Genomic DNA, 22,267 nt, shown 5'->3' with positions numbered 1-22,267 from the left:
GAGAAAGGATTTGATTTTAGATTTGAGATTCTTTAAAATCAAAATATCAACCCTGCTGCTTAAGAAATCAAAATACTGTGCTATAGCAAATAAGTACCATCTGGGTAGTGTGTTTTAGCCTGCTAAAAGAACACCATGCAAAGGAGGGTATGCAGAGTAATAGGGCATGCTTCATTTAACTGTACTTATGGAATACCTAATGTGGTACAGTAGGAATAGTCTTAACAGCTATATAATCAAATTGTAGTTTATTTCATTATATTGTAAATGTACCAGTAAAGCATCAACATAAAGAATTCTAAGAGGATGGCTTTTGTGCTATAAAGAATCTTAATTCATTATTTTGACAAGGTCATATTTTCATTATGTAGGTTTTCATCATTCATTTTAGTGTTGCTTAATTCACCAGCAACATTTGGACAATCTGGTTTCGAAACCTGTTGCTCCAGTGATCATCAGTGTTATTGGACTGCTCTGACTGGCCAACTTAACTCGGTTCTTCCCACTCCCCCCCCCCCACCCTGCTCCTCTCCAGTGGAGCCTTCTTTGGAAGGGGCTGACCTGCTCAGATATATGAGACCATGCTTGTCACAATAATGTGCTGTCATTTAAAAGCTACCAACTAACAACATGCACATTGTACATATTCTCAGAGTGTTTAGCCAATGAACAACATATGTTCCCTTGGGATCATTTTTCTAATCATGGATGTCAGTCATCACAAAAGATTATAAAGTCTTCATTATAGAGAGGCTTTTTTTTTAATCTTCTACCAAACTTGGGTATGCCTGTCTTCTTTCTGTTACTCTCTTTAGTCTAGACAATATTATGATAGAGCATCAGCTTTGGGATCAGACAGGCAGACACTAAATCACAGTTTGATTCCTTATTTTGTCCACAGCATCATTGTTACCTTAGACAAGTTACTTAACATTTTTGAATCTCACAATCCTTAATGGACCAGTAACTTAGAACTTAGAACTGTTGGGAAGGATTTGTGATGGCATGTAATGTACCTAGTTCAATGGCCAGCACCTGTGTCTTTAAGAAATAGTAGCTATCTGCCCTGGCTGGTGTGGCTTAGTGGATTGAGTCTTGGCCTGCGAACCAAAGGGTTGCTGGTTCGATTCCCAGTCAGGGCACATGCCTGGGTTGCAGGCCAGGTCCCAGGTGGGGGCCATGTGAGAAACAACCACACATTGATGTGTCTCTCCCTCTTTTCCTCCCTCCCTTCCCTTCTGTCTAAAAATAAATAAATAAAATATGTTTAAAAATTGTAGCTATCCTTCAAAAACTATTCTTTATAAAGTGTACAGCATGACCAAATTCCTATAGATACACATACAAATGGAATTAAATTTATATTCAATCATATCATAATGACTACAATCAGAACTAGTCAAAGAAATGACAGCATATTTGAGAGATCAAGTTATGGGACTATCTAACATTGACTGCTATCACCCAGTTTAAAAAAAAAAAAAAACTCAGAAAATGTAGTGTGTATCTTCAGAAGGCACTATGTAAGATGATTCTGTAACATGTGTCCACTTGTATCTTATTAAATAACTTAATCATGTTAGGATGCATTTCTAGATCTTATTAAAACTACATATATAGCTCAATTTTTTGAGCTTTGATTTCTTTAAAAACTAAGCCTGTTTCTTTTCAGAGCAATTGAAACTCATTTCAGATAAAATTTTTTTAGAGTACTGCAAGACTCATAGGTCTCTAAAGTTGTAACACAAATTAGTAATGTCTAGTTGAACTCTGGTTAATTTTACTCGGGTAAAATATACTTGGGTTATTCCAGCTATATCCACATAGAAAATTTTATATTTGAGTAAGGAGTTTCGTTACAGGAGTCAGTGAAATAGTAGAAAGGGCATTGGTTTTGGAGTAATAATCTTAAATCTTTCTAGCAGTATGTCTTACCTTGAAGAAAAGCCACAGGAAGTCTCATCTAAGGACCGCACTAAACACGCCTGACCCTGCTTGGCTCCTGAGGTCAGAAGGGATAAGGAGTGTTTGAGGTGGTGAGGCTGGGTGAACAGTGTATAGGAACTCCCTGTACTATTTTTGCACATTTTCTATAAATCTATCTTAAAATAAGATTTTTAAAAACCACAGAGAGTCAGCGAGCTTCAGTGTCTTCATCTGTTGCATGGAGATGGTGACAATAGCTGATCTTCCTGTCATACAGAGCTGCTGAGAAGAACAACAAGGCAGTATCCATAAAACTCAAAGATGCCGCTGTCCTGAGCTATGATCGCTCCTTACTTGACTTCACCCATTTTACCACCTCTGATCTTCCCTTCTTCTTGCTGCCAAAGTTGTCCTGTGCTGCTTTAAAGTTTTTGTGGTTACCGTATTTGAGGTGAAACACTGCATCACATCACCAAGTTATTAAAACAGTTCTCCTTTCTTCATCTTTCTTTGTAATCCATTCCACACCCTCTGTGGCGTGCCTTCATTAAGCCTTCTTTTTTAAGAACTGGGCCTAATGGCCACTGACATTTAATCAAATAACAGTTATAATGCATTTACTCATGAGTAAAGGCCGATTAAAATTTGGGCACTGACATCTGAGGATGGGAGTTTCATCATCAAATATCTTAACAGAAACCATTTTGTTAAATAACCATAATTATAGGTTTTGCATTTATGATTCCAGGGGATTTTGCTATTCTACATTCTTTGAAGCCCAAGAGGCTGTCATAATATTCAGGCTACTTTGAAATACTAAATTTAAGTAGATCCAGAGTTCTTTTAGGAGATAAGTTTCTGCAGGTCTTTATCTTGCAAAGATTCTGAACCCACAGTTATCTTAAAGATGATTTCTGTTTTTGTTTATCTTTAAATTAGGTAGACTTTTAAAGATAAGATTTGAAAATAGACATTATTAAATTTCTGAATGTGTAGACATTTCTGCTTTCCTCTGTTAAGCAGGAATTTGCTTATTAGATTTGAAACAAAGCAATTAGGATAGCAATTGTATCTCATTATTCTCTATTGTGTTCACACTATAGTCATATTTGGTCAAATCTGTTTCTGGGTTCTTTTTTTCCAGTGATTAAATTTTGGCTCGGGAAATGATTTTCTTCCTTTTGTTTTGTGCTAACTCGTGCTTTCAGCTAGATCAGTGTCTGTGCAAATTTCTATTGATGAACTTGCTCATTTCTGACTCATGAAAACAACTCAGCCAATTATGAGAAAAGAAACGTCAGCTTTAAAATGATTAAGAACATTCTCTTTAGGGGAGTAAACAATTTAGTTTGGTTTGTTTTGTTTCTAATCTTAACTCAGATGGTGTCCAGTTGTAAAAGCCTATTTTTTCCTTTCTAATATATTCCCTTGAGAATTTTTTCTAGACTGGTGACTTCATTTCTTCAGTGGTGCGTAATGTCATAGACTTCATTGTTCATCTTTTCATAATTTCATCTTTCTTCCTTTGGGATTTTTAAAGCATGTGTGATTCAGATTTACTGTTGAACATTTTTTTTTGACATCCCCATCTTTTTCAGAGTTTGTTTACAGCTGTATTTTCCTTCAATTAAAAATTTCTAAATGAATAATACAGCCATCTTACTAGGGTACCTTCTTAGAATACTTAAGGTTCAACATATGAAAAGCCAATTTTTAAAATATGTTGTAAACTGAGAGATTGAAACCATCAACATAAATTATAGGTAATGAAGGCTGTAAACTGTCATTCTGATCCACCCTGGAGCCAGTTATCTCTACAACTCCTAAACATTTCTGGCAGCAGTGGCGCAGCGTTCAGATGGGGGCAGGATTCTGATGAGAGGTGAGGGCAAGTCATATGACGTTGGCTCAGGAGGGTTGGAAGTAGCAACATCTGTTGTGGGCCACGTGTTAGGAGCACTCTTTCATACGTGCTCCACAGATAAACCCGTCATTTTTTGCAACAGACTGTGATATGAGATTCTAGGAAGGATTTGATAGAAATGACACGCCATGATTGCATTTTTAAAGGTCACTGTGACTAATGTGTGGGGATTAGTTGTTCCTTTAGTATCATGATTGTACTGTGAGTCTCACATGTGAAATGGCCTCAGTTCTGAAACCAGATATAAAGACAGGCACAGTGCTTATTCCTCGAAGGGCAGGCAGCATGGGATAGCTCTATGGTTTTCAAATTTTGTCCTGTAGTTTTTGGTATTTTAGTGAGAAATACCTTTCAAAGGGGAAAGAAAGTTGAAGGACTCTAAGTCCCCTTCCCTCACTTCTATCGAAGTATCCCTGCCTTTGTCACTTTCATTTATGAGGGTTCATCGTGAAAAGAGCATAGACTTTGCAACAGGACAGACCTGGTTTCATGTCACAGCATACCTTACTTCCTTAGCAACCTTAGACAAGTGACCTACTGTCTCTGAGCCATAGCTTCTTCATTTTAAAAATAGGAATCCTATCTGCATTATTTTCCTTCAACTGAATCTCATTTGGAAGAATTCAGAGAGATGATGTGAAGGACCAAGCGTGGTGCCTGGCACGCAGCACAGAGCCTCCCCGAGTTGGTCCCCTTCCCCTTAGATTCGCAGTTCTCCTTCAGGCATGATTTTTGCCCCCCCCCCCCCGCCAGGGGACATTTGGAGACATTTTTGGATTTCACAACGCAGGGAATAGTGGGCAGATGCTAGCAGCATCCAGTGGGTAGAGCTCAGGGATGCTGTGCTGCTCAGCATTTTGCTCCAATGCTCAGGACAGTCCTGCAACAAGAATTCTTGAGCCCAAAATGTCACTAGTGTCAAGATTTAGAAACCCTGCCTTAGAGGTATTCACTTTTCTATGTATAGGGTGTAGGGAAAAAGTAAATGGATTCATTCCACCAGTACTTGTAAAATGCATACTATGTGTCAAGCTCTGTAAAGGCTTTGGGGATTTAGCAGTGTATAAAGTAGGCATAGTCTCTGCCATCAAGGAGCTTATATTCTACTTGGACAGAAATAGACAATAAACAAATAAATACCTAACATTATTGTGGCAGATGGTAGAACTGTGAAGAAAAATGAAGCAGGGTAGAGATGGAGAGTGATTTGGGGGGAGTTGCTATTTTATATAAAGTAATCATAAAAAGCTTCTCTGAAAAAGTGACCTTTGAACAGAGCCCTGAAGGAAGTGGGGGAACAAGCCAAGGTGATGTGGGATTAAGATATTCTGGACAGAGGTATGGCAAATGCAAAGGCCCTGGGGTAGGAAAGCATTCGACATTTTCAAGAAACATAAGGGTAGACCAGTGTGGCTGGAGTGGAGGGAGTGAGAGAGGGAGCGAGAGATGAGATCAGACTGATAACTGGGCACTAGATCGTAGATTATATGGGGCTTCATGGGCCATTCTGAACATTGGGGGTTTTATTCTGCATGTGAGGAAAAACTGTTGGAAGTTTTGATCCTGAATGGTATGGTTCAGTCTTCATCTTTTAAAAGATACAGTAGCCAGTGTGTGGTAAATGACTGGCAAGAGTTGGGTAGCAGAAGAGGAAGAGTGGAAGCAGGAAGACGTCCTAGGAGATTATTTCAGAAACCCAGGGGAGTGATGATAATGATGGCTTGGACCAGAGTGATAGCAGTGAAGGTGGAAGGTGCTGAACGTGGTTTATTCCAGATGTATTTTAAAGGCAGAGCTGATGGAACTTGCTTAAGGAATTAATTGTTGAAGTAATCTAAGATAATAAGTTTATTTTCAAAGGGAAAAAATCCTTATTGAAAAAATCCTGATGAGCCACATGGTGGCAAGACAGAGGGGTTCCCAGTGGGGCTCTCCCTTGTCCTGTGCAGACAGAGGTCATGCATCCTTGAGGAGGTGGTCAGAGCCATCCAGGCTGCACTGATAGGCTTCCCCTGTTACAGAATTTTATTTTAAAGGTGCCAGACCTTCCCCCTACCTAAGTGAAGCCAGCCTCCATTTGATATGCATGTTACACCACTTGAGAATTTGGTCTTGGCTAAAACAAAATGAAAAGGTCTGCAGGTCTAACTCAAAAATAAAGAGTATAACATGAATTTTGTGTAATGGTGGCTTTATATACATATTTTTCAGGCAGTGTTATAAAGTTTTACCCTAATTTAACTGTACCCTTTGATTATTTGCTGGACTCTAAAGCCATCTGAGCTCATCTGGATACTACATAGCCCTGGGAGAATTTTTAGGAATGTTATTCAGATACCTAAAGAGCTTACACATACTGACCCTAAGATGTTCACTTTTAGATATACAGCCAAATCAAAACCACAAAAAAAGGATTACAGCATCCTGAATTAGGAAAATAAAAAAGATGTCAGCCTTCTGTTACCTTAAAGAACTAGTCTGGGCAGAAACTTGTATAGCTTTTTATATTATTTACCTGCTTGATTATTGCAGAGTATGTTTACAGTGTCAGGTAAATATTGATAAAAATTAGTACTAACACCACCTGAGGATTTACAACTAAACATTGCATTAGGTGGTATGATACTAGGTTATTGAAAAAAATGATACTTTTCTTAGCACACACTTTATCCCATGACAAGAAATATCTTATTGCATATAATTTTCCCCACTACTAGCTTAGTAAATTCATATTTTAAAATTTTAAACAGATATGAATCCAATTTTAAATGTACTATTTTGATTTTAATAGCAACTATTTTCCTGATACAACCAATTTATGCTCATTCTTGATAGTTTAAAATACAGAGAAAAGAAAAACTTCTATAGTCACATTGATTAATATAGACCAGAAAATCCAATAGTTTGAAACATTTCTATTATAAACTAATTTCACAAATATCTTTTTGTGTATTTCTTAATCACTGATGCTTTGTAATGCTGAGAATTACTCACTTATTTTTAGCACAAAATTCCTTTTAAATCCCTTGAATGTTCTCCTAGACTCTACAGCTATTTCTTGAGGAAACTTCATATGACTACTCTAATACATTCTTATTAGCCGGGACACATAAAATTGGTGTACTATGAAAATCACTCTGGGAGAACAAATTAGCACCGATGGGAACTTTTACTGTTTAGGCTACAAAATAGACAATATACTGTATTTTTATTCAATTATATAATTCAGAGAAAATTCTGGATCAAACTTAAACTTTTGGTTTGAAGATTACATCAATCAAGACTCTGAGCTGACTCCCTAAATATTGCGGTAACATAATCATTATTTATATTCTTTTTCTCTCTGAACATCTATCCAAGCCTGTGCTTTTCTCAGTGATTTTCTGCCTCTTGATTTGTTCTGCAAAAGTAAGTTTCCTAGAGTGCTACTCCCAGAGGTAAATACTGTTAAAAGTATAATGTATATGCTTCTTGACGCTTGCACATTCATGTGTGGTGTGTCTGTTTAAACATAATTGGGATAAAAGTACATACATGCTAATTCACAAATTGCTTTTTCAGTTAATAATTCTCACAGCTGTAATTTTTTTAGGAGAGACAAAAGTAGGACATGTAGAAAAGTGCAGGGGACTAATACTATCCAGAAGGACGAATGTTTCAGAAGGGAGAAATAATGGCACCCATGGGATCTTCAGGGAAAACTTTCTAGAGGAGGTGGTGGTGCTTACCCTGAAAGGGAATGCCTTAGATTGCCCTGTGGATGGGGGAGGGAATGGCCAGCTCACTGATGAAGGTGGGGCAGGGGACAGCAGTGAGGGATGTGACAGAGGAGGACAGGAAGACAGCAAAGAATATGTCACATTTTAGTGAGAATAATGTCTGCCTACATAGGATGGGCCAGCTGATGTCTGCATTTGCAAACCAGGCATTTGAACTTGAGGTTGATGCAGTGTTGAGCTGAGGGCCATTCACTTCAGTTTATGATGCGGAGAGGAGAGTGGTGTGGGGATAGAAGAGGGCCTACTATGGTAAGGTCTTGCTGTGTGCCAAGGCCTTTTCTCTGTTTTTATTTGAAGTTGTACCCAGATGGGTAGGGAGTATTAAAAATTTGGAATGAGCCAGCTAGTAACCTGTTGCAGTACCCCAGGCCCCAAAATGGGGAGTTCTGCAGTGGTCACAAAGTCAGGGACTGTCTGCCAAATGTTGTTAGGGAGGCTCACCTGACTCTTGTACAGGGGAACCTCTAAATTACAAACTGACTCAGCCAGCAAAACAAGTGCCCACCTGGTTACCAGTTGGCCTCTGCAACAACCTAAGTAAACCCTTTAACCTTTCTGGGCCTCAGTTTCCTTATTTACAGTGAGTTGGGGATGTGGTTTCTAAGTGTGTTCAGCATTCAAGATCACTGATCTGTTAGTATCCTTCTGCCAATGGACCACAGCATAACGAACACATATAACATTCCATGTTCCATTCACATGCTATCATGTTGCTGGGTGCTGCTGCCCACTGCTGCATTTGAAGTTTTCAAGTTCAGAACCCAATTTCTGCCTAACATGAAAGTTGGTAGGTTACCATTGGCATTTTGCCTTTTCCATACAGAAAGGACTTTGCATTTCAAATGTAAGACTTCTAAGAGTAATCAAAATAAGGTTTTAAAAAAATCGGACATGGAAGTGAGAGAAGATAAACTTTCATCTTGGTTCAAAAGTTATGTTATATGATTCTGTATTGCTGAAGAAAGATAAATGTCATACATCTTGAGAAGCTGCCAAGAGATACACCAGCACGTAGCTTCTATAACCTTTACAACATGCTTCAGCAAGAGCATGTGGGGAATGTAAGTGAAGCTTCATGCTACGTAAGTGATCCAGCCTCGCACCACAAACTGGGGTAGCCAGGGGCAAGTGGGGACTGTCACTGCCAAAGTTATTTTTCAAAGACACAACCAATTTTACATTAGTTGAAATCAAAACTTTTTACTGAAAATTTAAATTAACAAATATGTACTGAGAGTCTGCTGTGTTCAAGATGAAACGAACACGCAAATTATACTCGGTACTACATCTGTAGAGATATTTGCTTCCCTGTTTTCATTTACGTGGGGCCCAAAAATGAGTTCATCTGGCACAGAATTCTGCCTTCTACATTTGTTTTATAATAACTAGAAAAAGCTGTAACTTCTTGGTAGTGAGATGAGTGACAATTAAGTATTACTGTTCTCCTTTACATTCTTAAGAGCCATTCCAATTAATTTTTAAAATATTGTTGAGTGTTTGGAAAGTTTTAGGACTGATTCTTTCAAAAGTAATTTTTCCACACATGCCCCTATATGGTAATAATACTTTGCTGTGTATGGTAATAACTAGTGAGGTTCAATTTCAGAAAAGCCTGAGAATGTGGCATATTTTTATGAGTGTTCATGAGCACTGCTGATAGCCAGAGAAGCCAAGGGGTTGGTAGAGCTGACAGATTAAGCAGGAGCCGAACTGGACATGCAGATACAAGAGCATGACTAATCCCGAGATGACCTTACATTCATGTGGCTGTCTGAGATCAGAAGAACATTGTGTAATTTGAGTGTTTGGTGTGAATAAAAGCTATGATAAACCTACTGTGATTTGGTTATTCAGTGATACACCTCAGACTAGATCATTTGGGACTGAAGTTTTACATTATGAACTGTATGTTTTAAAAATTCTTTTATGTTTTTAAAACTTTATCTTAAAGTTTATTATGTTTCTGTCTATAAAGAGTAGGCATTGTTGTTCTGATTATGATGTTTTACTAGGTTTATAATTTTTACCCCTTGCATCTTTTTCCAGAGATCTTTTTTTTTCTTGCTGTAGCAGGAATAGGAAAAACAACCAATGTGCATTTTGGTGTGGATTGGGATGGGTCATCTAAATAGAGCAGAAGGGAAAGTGGAATTAGGACAACACAGAAATAAAAACCAAATTTTTTTGATAGTTGGCCAGTGTCTTGATTTTTAAGGGTCTTTGACTTAAAAAGGCTGCCTACACTCTCTGGAATTCATACAATATGATTACAGACATTACAGTTTCTGATTTTAGATCAGCCAACAAGAATTTATATGCATTTTTTTGTCCTCAATCCATTGGTCCATCTGCTCAGTCACTCAGCTAGCCAGCAAACATTTACTGAGGCACAGGTAGATCCAAGGTAAACATTGGCCAATACTGAGATTATAGAAGCAAAATATAGTTACTGTTTTTAAAGAACATGGAGTCCATGTAGGTTAGGTATTTACTCCCTTTCCCAGGATTTAAGGTGATAGCGTAAGGATATAATCAGATGCTGAATGATTTCAATTCTTTTATAAGGTCAAATTTGTCTTTCTTTTGGTTGTTGACACAATTCATGGGGAAGAGAAGGCCATATCCTCATCATCCTCACATGCCGGGTTCTGATTTCACATTGAGCTTACTTGACCGCACTCTGAGGAGTGTGGATGCTTTTTCAGGTTATGGCTCACATAGAAAATGACAATATTTTTATGCCACACCAAGGTAAATAGACAAGGCAACTTGTAGCCAGATACCGGCCTCAGGGGTTCTACACCTCACCTTGTGTGGCATCCAGAAAGTTGAGGAGAAGCAGTATCTCTACATACCTGTGATTCATCTATAGCATACCTGTGCACTATCAGGTACATTGCAACCTGTGCAACTGCGCAACATTAACTCCAGGTTGCGTCTTATTTGCTGATGCAGGGCCCCCTAATTTTATTTTCATGACCAGTTTGAGCATGTTAATTAGAGGGTCTACATGGTTTGTTTTAGTAAGAGAATATATAGAGTTCACAGCATAGGTAAAAAGTACTACAGGTTGGAAACAGCTTCTTATAATGAAAATAGGCTGGCTCAGGAATTAGTAGTCCTTGACTTTTCTGACTTGCTCACTTTTGGAAAATCACTTCTCTCTGAACTTTAATTTCCTTACCTTTAAAATGAGAGGGATTGAACAAGATGAACTTTAAGCTGCCCTCTAGCTCTAATACGCCATCATTTTCTACTGCCTATAAATCTTTGCTGTTGTGTCAACTGCTTTGCCTGTTTGCTGTGTCCTAGGCACTTAGTAAATGGTTTCCTGCACACCCTAGGGCCAGCTTCATGGAGTTCTGAGGTCTAAGGTTACTGCTTAGGTGATGGAGGAATTGAAATCAAACTAAGATGCTTGATAAAGAAAAGAGAATGTCTAAAAGGAATGAAGCAAACTGTAATAACTAAAGGCCTTCAGTGTCTTTTAAATGTACTCAGATGGTAGGTGTTGCAGTTCAGAATCTTCCAAGTAGCTACACACCTCAGTTAAAGTTGGCAACTTCGCAACCTTAACATCTTAGGATAAGTGTTTCCAACTTGCATTTCTAGAAATACTTGTTGCAGAAACATCAACTATCTAAGCATATATATAAAAGTCAAATCTTGATTATTCAACTTGATAGAAGAAAAGTGAGTCTTAAGAATCCCGTTAGGAACTTCCTGTCTTTTTTGGTAGTTATCTAAGCCCTTTCTGTCTGGTACGGGTTGGGTGGATGAAGTTGCCTAGCTGGAGAGCGGTAAAGAGGGCCAGTGGTAATGCTGGATAATCAAGGACTGGCTGCATTATGGTGACAGTCGTTTGCCCTGATTGTAGACTAGAATGGTAGCATCTGTTCATTCCATGAATGTTTTATTATTTATTTACCCTATGTCAGACATTTTCTAGAAGCTAGAAATTCAAGCCTGAGAGGTTCCTAGTATAGTCAGTCAAACTCTGACAGACAGACAGACAGACAAATATACATAATAGAGTGTTATCAGTATAAGAAGTTTTAATAAACATGTTAGTAACTAATTTGTTATGTTCAAAACATATAAATTCTCCCTCCTTCATGTTTTCTATTAACCAAAAAAAAATGGTGTGTTGGTTACATTTAAAAAGGACAAAACTACATCATGCAGTCACGTATCAGAAAGTACTCCTAAGTGCATAAAAATTCACCCAGTAATGTGTCCTTAAGGACCATAATGTTTTGTATCCAAACACAAGGGGCTACATATGCGCACGTGTTTGTATATATGTATATAGTACACACATAATGTACAGATGTGTGTAATTTTCACTCATATGTGCTCAAAAAGGATACTTGAACTGTGGGGTAAATAAACAGAAGTCCAGGGTTGTGTCAGCGCTTGTATGTGTTTGTGAGTATGTATGGGGGGATTGGGAAGGAAAGAAGGGAGAGAAGCAGGGAAACAAGAAAGAGAGAGAAGGGAAAAAGTACTCAGTGGTCTTAGAAGGAACCACAGTAGTTAGTAAATTTTGACTTACCTCCCACTACCCCATCTAAAACTTTTCTGTGTTGAGCTGAAACTAGTGTACCATTAGTCATTCCATCAACTGACGTATCATTGGAATTAAGTTGATCATTCCCCCAAATCAAACAAAATGAAAAACAGAATAATTTTAGTTTAAAAAATATCCACAGATGTTGTAAGTGGTACTTATGTACTCCAACAACTGTGATAAAGAAAATTTGCTGAAAGTTCTTCCCAAGCAGAAAAAAATTTTAACATCTCAGGGAATTTTTTCCTTTACTGGCCAGAAATTCATTCCAAGAAGTACCAGCCTGTCTCATTTCAAAATGCTTCCCTTGCCAAGGAAGCGGAAGCGGTTGTATTCTTTCCCACCAAACTGTGGGTGAATTATAATTATCCTACCTCGTGTGGGACAATGGAGCAGCAAACATCTGCTGCACTGAATCAAAAACCCACGAAGGAAGCTATACCAAACTGTGAATCATACCTGGACTCAGATTAAAGGATTCCTGTTGTGTTTACCTTTGTCTTTATTTTCTTTGCAATTTAAAGTATGGATTTGTCAGCTCTGGCTCCATGTCTAACTGAAGGGAAATGTATGGAACACATTTGTTGACTCCGCTTTAATATTTAAAGATCCCAGCTTTAGGGCAGATGGACAGTTATTGTTAGTAGCAATTTTTCTATTTGATTTGTTATTGTCTCCTCAGTTTCCTTTGTTTAAAAAAAAAAAGATGGTACAGTTAAGAAAATGTACAAGTGTGCAATCTGAGAAGTGAGATCCTTTAGTTATTCTGCTATAATGACAGTAATAGAGGAGCGGAAAATTATATTTTAAACTTTATTTCCAAGAGAAACAACCTTCAAAACTACTGTTACTTATAATTTTATGTATCATGGTATTTTTGGTAGTACCAATCAGTTCACCTAGAGTAAGGAAAGGAAAATGGAACTTCAATTGTCAGTTTTAGCTGTGAAAACGTGATAGTTTACTTGCTTTAAAAATATTTTTGTGCCTTTTTATTTTTATCTATTAGAGAGCAGAAAGACAAACTCGAATTATGGATTCAGCTCAATATGCAGAATTCTGTGAAAGTCGACAATTAAGTTTCTGTAAGTAAGCATTTAACTTGCTTCATTATATGTTTAAGAGATTATGTGTTACAGATATAGTAAAGTATGACACAATCTCTGGTCCTTAGAAATTGGTGAATTTAATATGTGCATAGTTATAACTGCTACAGAAACAGTCTCTGCATTGTTGGGGAGCCTATAAAAGATTTTACCCCACTCTCCTGTTTCACAGTTAATAGTAGTAAGGGTTTTAAAGGATGTAAGTAATACACAGACAGCCATGTTCATTAATCACATAACTTTTAGTCAGAAAAATTCCATTTTTCTTAATATTCCCATTTTAATTTCTAGTTTCTTAGTCATATTTACACTAGTATTGCAGATTGTACTTGACCCATAATGGACTCTCTTGGTATAGTCATGACATTTAAAAGCCCCTATTACGTATTAATAAGTACCCAATATTTCATTTATTTATGCATGCTCATATTACCACAGACATACATACGAAGAATCTCTTCCATCTTTGTTTTGTAACTGTTAGCCAAACCCATTAGGCTATGCTCCTGGAACACGAGTGGTGAAATCAGCACTGCTCGCCATGGCACACAGGCTTACTAAAAGTACAGTAAGGCTCACGATAAATAGTGGGCCCAATTGTGTAGCAAAACATCCTTCCAGCACTAGTTCAGTGATGACTAAGCCTCTCAGGGTCAAGGTCAAAGAGTAAGTGTGATGCAAAGTCCAGTCAAAGGTCTGACAAAGCAGCACATGGCCCAGCTGAGGAGCTGTGCGTACAATGGTGTCTTTGCACGAGAAGCTGTTCTGTGGTCAGTGACAACGCATTTGATTGGGAACAGACAATGAGAGCTTCGTTTATGGATCATAAAGTGCAAATAAATGACACATTTCAAATAGCACCACATGTAAATGTCAGTAAAATATAGGAAAACATGTTTTGGAAGATTTTTTCCCAACTAAATATACTTTGCAGTCTGACTAACAATTTGGCATCATACATCTGTGAAGCATTAAGTAAATGACACTTCAGATCATGGCAATTTCAGCAAATGAGAGGTTTTTGTATTGTAAATTTTAGGTTTAAAAATGGCATTCAGGTCTTTTATAAGGAAAAATCTCCAGTTTATAAGGTAACATTTAGTGTTATTGAACTATTTTTTAAAATCATATTTTGAATTTAATTCACTTAAAGGAACAGAAATGTTATTTCATAGTCATTGAAGTGTCCTAATACACCTTTTGTTCTCAAGTCAGATTTTTAATAACTCCATTTGTTTGTAACTCCATAATAAACTGTAGCAGATTAAAAATTACTATTTCCCCCTTTTTATAAAATAATAATGGTATGAATAGTATATTATGCTTTATTTCTTCTTCTTTAAAAAAAAGTCAGTAGGGCATTTAAAAATATTTCTTTGTATGGTACCCGTGGGTGCGTCATTATAACACTGTAGTGGGAGAATTTGTTTTATATGCCAAAATGCTGTGGTTGGGAATGCTTAATGCAAGTGGGTGAGCAAATTCAGAACTGATACCTGCACTGGTTCCAGTGTTAGGCTCTTTTCATTCCTGCCCTTCTGATAAACTACCAACATATAGGAACTGGGATAGCTATGCCTTCTTCAATGGTTGACCATAGTGTTCACCCATCGGGATTACTGGTGCATTTTAAAATAACAAGTCTACAGCTTTATAGGCTGAGGGTGAGTTGTAGAATCCAGACACTGGTCAGATTCACCAGTCTTTTGTTTTTATATTTCTGTCAGTCGTTTCCCTGAAAGTCTTTCAAAATCTGGTATTAGTATTAACCGTAAAGATTTAATTTAGTTATAATTTGGTAAATCTTTTTCCAGTCCTTTCCTTTCAACCTTTTGTTTAATATGTGAATTTTGTAAACAAATATCTAAGTTTTCTCTTTAGTCAACCTGAGAGTCTCTTTCTATTTTAATTGATGAATTTACTTTATCTGTATTTAATTATGTATCTGGGTTTATATACGCTGTCTTCTTTTGTGTTTTAAATTTACTATGCTTTTTTATTTGCTTTTCTTCCTTTTCTATTGGATTGATCTTTTTCATTCCTTTTCCTCAACCAGTTTGTATATTATGTATTCTATTTCTATTATTTTAGTTGCTATCCATAATTTTTTAATATACGCCCCCAACTTAGATTTTTTAAAGTTGGTAAGTATGTAAACTTGCCTTCTCAGCCTAATTCTGTTTTTTTCCCCCAAGGTTCTATAGTAGTTAAAGCATTCCTTTTGTGTGTCTTAAAAATGCCTTTATTTTGCCCTCATATTTAAATGTTAGTTTAGTTGAGTAGTGAATTACTGACTAGTAGTTATTGGTTAAAACATAATTCCATTGTCTTTTAGGTTCTGTTGTTGGTAAGAGTTCTGCTGTCTACTTGTTCTGTATTTTCCCTGTGGGGAAAACTCAGAGAATGAAGGTATATGGCCCCCAGGCCATGTGGTGTGTGAGGAAATGAACAGGCTGGCAATCAGCAGCTGACCAATGGATGGGTATAGAAGAAAAGAAAACCTCTACTATGAGAGGTCCCAGGGGAAACTGTGCCCTCTAAGGAAGGCTATTCTCAAATAACTCAAAGAATAGTGATTTTGCAGAGGTAGAAGTTCCAGAAGAATTTCTCCAGAGTGGGCTAAGCATTACAGAGACTCTGAGGGAAGGATCAGGAACAGAAAGGCTGATCAGAAAGGGATGAGTTAGAATAATAGAGTACTATTCAGGGAGGACAGAATGGAAAATTGGGAGAAACTTGAATTTTGCTAGTGACTGTTGATGAGAAAGATTTAAAAATGTATGAGAATTAACAGACTCAAAAATTTTTTTTAAAGATTTTATTGATTTATTTTTAGGGAGGGAAGGGAGGGGGAGGGGGAGAGAGAGAGAGAAACATCAATGTGCGGTTGCTGGGGGTTATGGCCTGCAACCCAGGAATGTACCCTGGCTGGGAATCGAACCTGGGACACTTTGGTTCCCAGCCCACTCTCAGTCCACTGAGCTACGCCAGCCAGGGCTCAGACTCAAAATTTTTATGTGAAATTATTATGTCAAGTTATTTTAAATTCCACCATGGGCTGAAACCCTGGGTAGTATGAGAACACTGATAATCCTAAAAACTTTGACCTGTCTTCAGGATTCTGTTTAAATTGTTGATCAGTGTCCAGGCTTACCTTTTCTCCTGATGTTTTGAGAAGAGGGATGAAGGAGAAGTAGGAACTCCTTCATCCTGATGCCCCTTCACTTCTTGATGGAAACACACCACCATGGCTCAGGGTATCTGTACCTCCTATTCTGGAACCAACAATACCCTGAAAGGTTCCATCTCTGAAGCAGTCCTGCTGCAGGTGACAGGGAGGGACTTTAGCTCAGGCAGTCTTCACCTGTTGCTGGAATAGCAGTAGCCCAGGTAGGTTAATGGGACCTCTGTGCCTCTTCTTGATGCATAAAAAAGTTTGGAGCCTACCCGTCTATTAAAGAAATATCTTTTATTTGTTAATTCTTTTATTCATTCCTTCCAGAAATATTTATCATGAGTCTGCTAATGCCAGGCACTGTTCTGGGTGTTGGGGATACAATGGTGGACACAGGAGTCTTGTCCCTGTGTTCTCAGTGCTTGAAGTCTACCGAGAAAGCTGCTTAAGTGAACAGGTCTGATGGGGTACTAAGAGCTAGACTTGCTCTCACTTTTAAAATAAATTGTTTAGAGCATAGTCACAAAGTATCTGTTTCTGTGTTCCTAACAATCTGTCAAAGGGAGAAGTGAGTAAGGTACATTTTATTGATCTTGCCAAATTGCTGCCTATTAACTTTAACTTCAGAAGTATTCCACAGATGTTAAACAAGTGTTTGTGAGCTATTGCAGCTTACTAGTTAGATGGAATGCTGCATGACAGAGAGTTTTTGGAAGACTGGTTACTTTAGGGAGATGGCTTCCAGGGGGATTATCATAATTCTGCCATAGTTGACAACTTTGGATATGTGCTTCAATAGCAGGACTTAAGGTCTTCTGTGATTTATTTAGAAGAAAACTCTTCTGTATGTGGAATCCATGAAAACTATATCTGTGAGGATCAAAAAACATCATGCTTTGAGTTACTGTTAAGTGTTTTATAGACCTGTGGGACCAGATTAATCAAAAGAATAATCAGTGGAGTTTTTTTTAAAGATGATTATGTTATAGACATGATACAGTCTTCACTATCAATCTTTTCCCTCCAGGTTACCACTTAAATTAGTAGTATCTAATGAAGGCCGTATAGCTAGTTTGACTCTGAAGGTTCCCTGTTAGGTACACAGAGAGACATGATGCATGATGTTTGCCCACAGAGAATTTATATGATTTGAAAGATTATAAGCAAACATGGAAGGATATCTAATTATATAAGTGTTCAGTAAATGTCTAGAGTGGGGAAGTATGTCTTTGGCCTGTATGAGCAAAATTCATATGAATGAAGAGTGATAGGAGGGGTGGGGGTGCATTCCATGGAGGGAAAGGAACAGGTGTGAACACAGAGAGGGTGATACATAAGGCCAGTTGACATTTTAATAGGGAGTAATAGAAAGGCAGGTTGGAACTAGTCTGGATGGTTTTGAGAGTCAGGCTTAAGAATTTGGACATCTTTGTAACAAGAAAGATATAACCACAGTATGAGAGCAGGCCAATTATTAGTTTATTCTATTTAATTCTAAATTTGCAACCTTGAACCTATTTCACCAAGAGACACATTTTGAAAGGTATTATGAGTATAATTTCTGTATGTTCCTTTTTTCATCATGGGTTTTTATCTTGCAGGAGGGGTTTTTCCTACAAGGACAAATTAAAGTTATGGCAAGCAAGTAACTCTTCTGACTATTGTTATAACATAAGCTAGAGTCAGTGTTTATTTGAAACTTATTCTGACACAGTGGGAAAAGTACTAAACATTAAGTGGCTTAATATACTACTTTATGTAGCATGGACACAAAATAAAGGACACAAACGCATAAGAGATTTCTGGGGGCTAGAATATCTAGACTAATAAAACTTCAAAAACATTGCCTTTTGTATGCATTATCTTTCATATGCAATTTTCAACAGATATATTTTTCTTTTTGTGATAGTAATTTGCGTTATTAAAATACTTCAAAGATTAAATTTTCTATACCTGTTCTTTTCAATGGCTAGCAAAAAAAGCCTCCAAATTTCGAGACTGGTTGGACTGCAGCAGTATGGAGATAAAACCCAATGTCATTGCTATGGAAATTTTAGCATATTTAGCGTATGAAACTGTGGCACAGGTAAGAGTTCTGATCTGTCATATCAGTCCATACATGGCTGCTTTCTCCTTACCCCTGTCCATGACCTATCCTTACACCACCTGCTTCGCTCCCAGGACTGAGAGCAGCCGTCAGCTTTCCCCCAAGACAGTCTTGCAATTTTCTGAGATTTAGTTCAATTATGTTTTTTTGCATCCTCAGCTCTGGTGAGTTTTAGGGTAAAAGTGACTTTTTTGCAACTCTATTCTAACCAGAAATGAAACCCTAAATGTTTTTTCTCAACATTGAATTCTAGGTACACATCTGCCATGTTTAGAGATTTTTATCTTCTAATAATGCTTTTCTAAATATGTTCAACCTTCTTGAATGGATGCAAAAATCTGAATCTAGAATACATGCCTTCTACCAGTTTCTCAAAGCATGGCCCTTAGGCCACAGCATCAGCATCCCCTTGGTTCTTGTTTCAAATGTAAATTCCTAGATTACATTCCAGAGCAGATGTACTGAATTAGAATATTAGGGCTTGGAGCCCAGAAATCTGTATTTTAAAGTGATTCTTTAGTGGTTTTGAAATAAGGTTTGAGAATCACTCTGCTGGAAGGTCATAATATATCATTTCTCTTCATGGGTCTGTCTGTTTCCCAGTCAATGAAAGCATATGCTCTTCTCCACAATACAGATTTTTAGGCAGACAGTAGTATTATCAATAACTTTTGGAACGTATTGCTTTTAGTTTTGCTACTTCAGTGGCATAGATGATTGTTTCCAGCTATGTGACTTTATTTTCGTTGCTCTGATCTAGTTAGTGGATCTGGCTCTTCTTGTGAGGCAGGACATGGCAACCAAGGCAGGAGACCCATTCGGCCACGCCATTTCGGCAGCCTTCATCCAGTACCACAGCTCTGCCGAGGTAAGCACCAAAAAGTCTGATGCATCTGTGGATTCTTTCCTCATGTTCGGTATTTACATTCATGTTGCTTTGGAAAAGATTACGTAGGAATTTACCATATTTTTGCCATGTATAATGCACACTGCTTTGCCCAAATTTTTGAGGGAAACACAAGGATGTGCATTATACATGGGTATACTAATCCTGTGTATAATGCACACGAAACGTGGGTGCACACTATATGTGGCAAAATACGGTATGGCCTTTAGCCCAAAAATCTTAATACAGTCAACATTCATATATTTATTGAGAACCTACTATGTGCTGGGGCCTAACAGTCCACTTAAGAAAATGATTTTTTTCATCTTTTCTTTGCCTTATTTAGCTTTTCTATAGTCTTTCAGTGAAAAGGGCACTTCTCATTTCCATGGGAGATTGAATAAGGTTGAGAAAAGTTATTTATTTCCTTGTCCCTCAAAGATGAGAGGATTATTGTTCATGTAATAATTCCTGGTATTTATTGATAATTTCACATCTTAGTTAATGACCATCTCTAAATGTGATTTGGAGAAGCATGGCCGCATTTACCCTTTGTGTGAATAGGCCCCGCCATCTAAAGATCACACCTCTCCTGACCCAGTCCATGTTGCCGAGACCCCCAACCTTAAGGCCTTATATAATTTCAGTATAAAAAATATTCTCTGGAAACCGCATGTGCCTAAAAACCAGAAATGGAATATCATCTATTGAATTAGTTTGCCAGTATTAGACCTTTTTTACTAGCAAACACTTTCACATAATTCAACCTAATATCATAGAGAAGGCAGCAGGGAGGTGAGATTGATATCTGCATGTAAAATCGTGGAGTGAGCTATAGATCAAGTTGGGTGAGTCATATGACCTAAAACTGGACAAGGCCCTTTGAAAATTTGGTGAAAATGTAAACCCTTTCCCCATAAACACATTTGCAGATTTTGCACACAATTTCAGGGTGTTCAAAGACCCTCTGAAATCACTCTGGGGACCCAAGGGATCTATGAACCCACAGACTCCAGGTTCAAGTGACTCTGCTCTGGGCTACTCAGTAACTCTATAAAGATACATGCCTCTGTGGCATGTTATTACAAGCCAAAAACCTGACATCTTTTTATGCCCCTTAAAGAATCAGATTGGTTTAGAATCCAAGTAGGAATTAATATGTTTATGCCTATTAAAAATCCATTTTTTCTTGGAAAAGGCTATACATCATTATCAGTCAGCATACTTTACAAGTCCCTAAAGATTACTCAGTTGATTAAACACTATTTGTTTATGTTAGAACCCAAATTATGATGTCAAGAACACCCTTTAAAATGTCTTTGGTACATGTTCACTTTATGAATATGTGTAATGAGTATGCTTTTCATTGACATCAGACAAATTTGTTGTAACATTTCTAATTGAAGAAATGTAAGTGAACATAACAAGCCTAGTTTTCTCTTAACATTTAAGGGACTGCTTGCATGGCTAGGAAAACTCTTTATTTCCCTCCCCCCTCTCTTGGCTCTCCAGGGTGGCCAAGCTGCCCTGGGCAACTGCTCAGCAACCACAGCCGCTGTTCCCAGCTACCCAGCAGTTAAGAAAAATGGTCTGTCTATGTGTGCTGGGTTTCCTGGGCTCTCTGGGAGGTGGGAGCATGAGTGTCAGAAAGCATCCTGACTAAATATGTTGGTACAAGCCTCAGGCTATTCCCTTGCTGCCAGACACCGCTCCTCCTATGTGACTGGTAGTCAAAATGAACATTCAGAGGGACTAGAAGTGTTCCTGCCCTTCATTACCTGCTAAACACGAAGAGAATGGCCATTCTAAAATGGGAGTCTTACTCATCACCATTACAAATCAGCAACCAACATCAAGGTCCTTTTAAGGACTTTACCAACCTGGGTGCAAAGGGGAACTCTGGAGACCAGTAAGATCTCTCTTCAGGGAGGTAAAACAAACAAGGAAATATATGAGCGAGCAAGCAAGCAAATAGTTCAAAATAGCATTTACTAATTTCCAAATGAGTGGCATAGACAGAGTGCAAAGGTAAAAAACACTTCCTAATTACAGTCAAAGAAGACTTCAAAGAGGAAGCTGGGTGTTGAAGGAGAGGTAGGACTTTGACAAGATAGTGAAAGTGAGGAGAATATTCTAGGCATCAGAGGCACCATCAGTATAAGTGTACAAAGAAAAAAAAACTCTGATTAAAATATTCAAGCACAGGATGCACTGAGGACAGGTAGTAGAAAGTTAGATAAGAAAATTAAGGCCTTAGGCACTTAGTTACTAAGGAAGTGTTAAAGGTTTCTTGGCTAAAGGGTGATGAGTTCAAAAGAGTTTTTAAGAAGATCCAAGTGGAAATGCTATGGTCAGTGAATTGGAATTGGAAATGTAAGGAATGGAATTAATACAACATGCATTCTATTTTAATGATTATCATTTCTAAATGTTAAATATGTAAAGAACTAACTGAGCTAGTTAAGCTTGGGTGCCCGTATTAAATTAGCAAGTTTAATATTGATTCAAGTTAATATTGTAGATTTCTTTCCTAACATGATTTGTGCACAGAAAGGAAGGATCTTTAGGGCCTCTCTTGTTTTTCCTAAGAACAACTCATGCCAGACTAGCTTCTTCCTTCCTGTTTGATCATGTTTCTATGCAAGTAGATCAAAGAAATGCTCTTGAAAGCAACATCTGAATTTCAGCACAACATTTTACAAAGTTTGGCATAATTGTTTTTAAAAAATTATAGAGAAGTGTAGGCCAGTAGATGGTGTGGTTAGGATGTGATAGGATGACATAGATTATTAGT

The 22,267-nt window shown here is 37.6% G+C and overlaps 1 protein-coding gene across 8 annotated transcripts in view; it reads left to right on the top strand.

Moving 5' to 3' along the window:
• The window catches only part of SUPT3H (SPT3 homolog, SAGA and STAGA complex component), a 463,611-nt gene that overhangs the window by 345,215 nt on the left and 96,129 nt on the right, over nucleotides 1–22,267 (top strand). For all 8 annotated transcript variants that reach the window (XM_045842957.1, XM_045842958.1, XM_045842960.1 and 5 more), the window contains 3 exons: nucleotides 13,209–13,284; nucleotides 18,454–18,566; nucleotides 19,348–19,455. In XM_045842957.1, coding sequence (XP_045698913.1) covers nucleotides 13,209–13,284; nucleotides 18,454–18,566; nucleotides 19,348–19,455 — 297 coding nt within the window. The remainder of the gene's footprint in view (nucleotides 1–13,208; nucleotides 13,285–18,453; nucleotides 18,567–19,347; nucleotides 19,456–22,267) is intronic.

This window comes from Phyllostomus hastatus, unplaced genomic scaffold (genome assembly GCF_019186645.2).
Source record: "Phyllostomus hastatus isolate PE091 unplaced genomic scaffold, TTU_PhHast_1.1 phas_contig_40, whole genome shotgun sequence".
In the NCBI taxonomy this organism is placed as follows: Eukaryota; Metazoa; Chordata; class Mammalia; order Chiroptera; family Phyllostomidae; genus Phyllostomus; species Phyllostomus hastatus.
The sequence above is the reverse complement of the archived record's forward strand: the minus strand, read 5'-3'. Positions and strand labels throughout refer to the sequence as shown.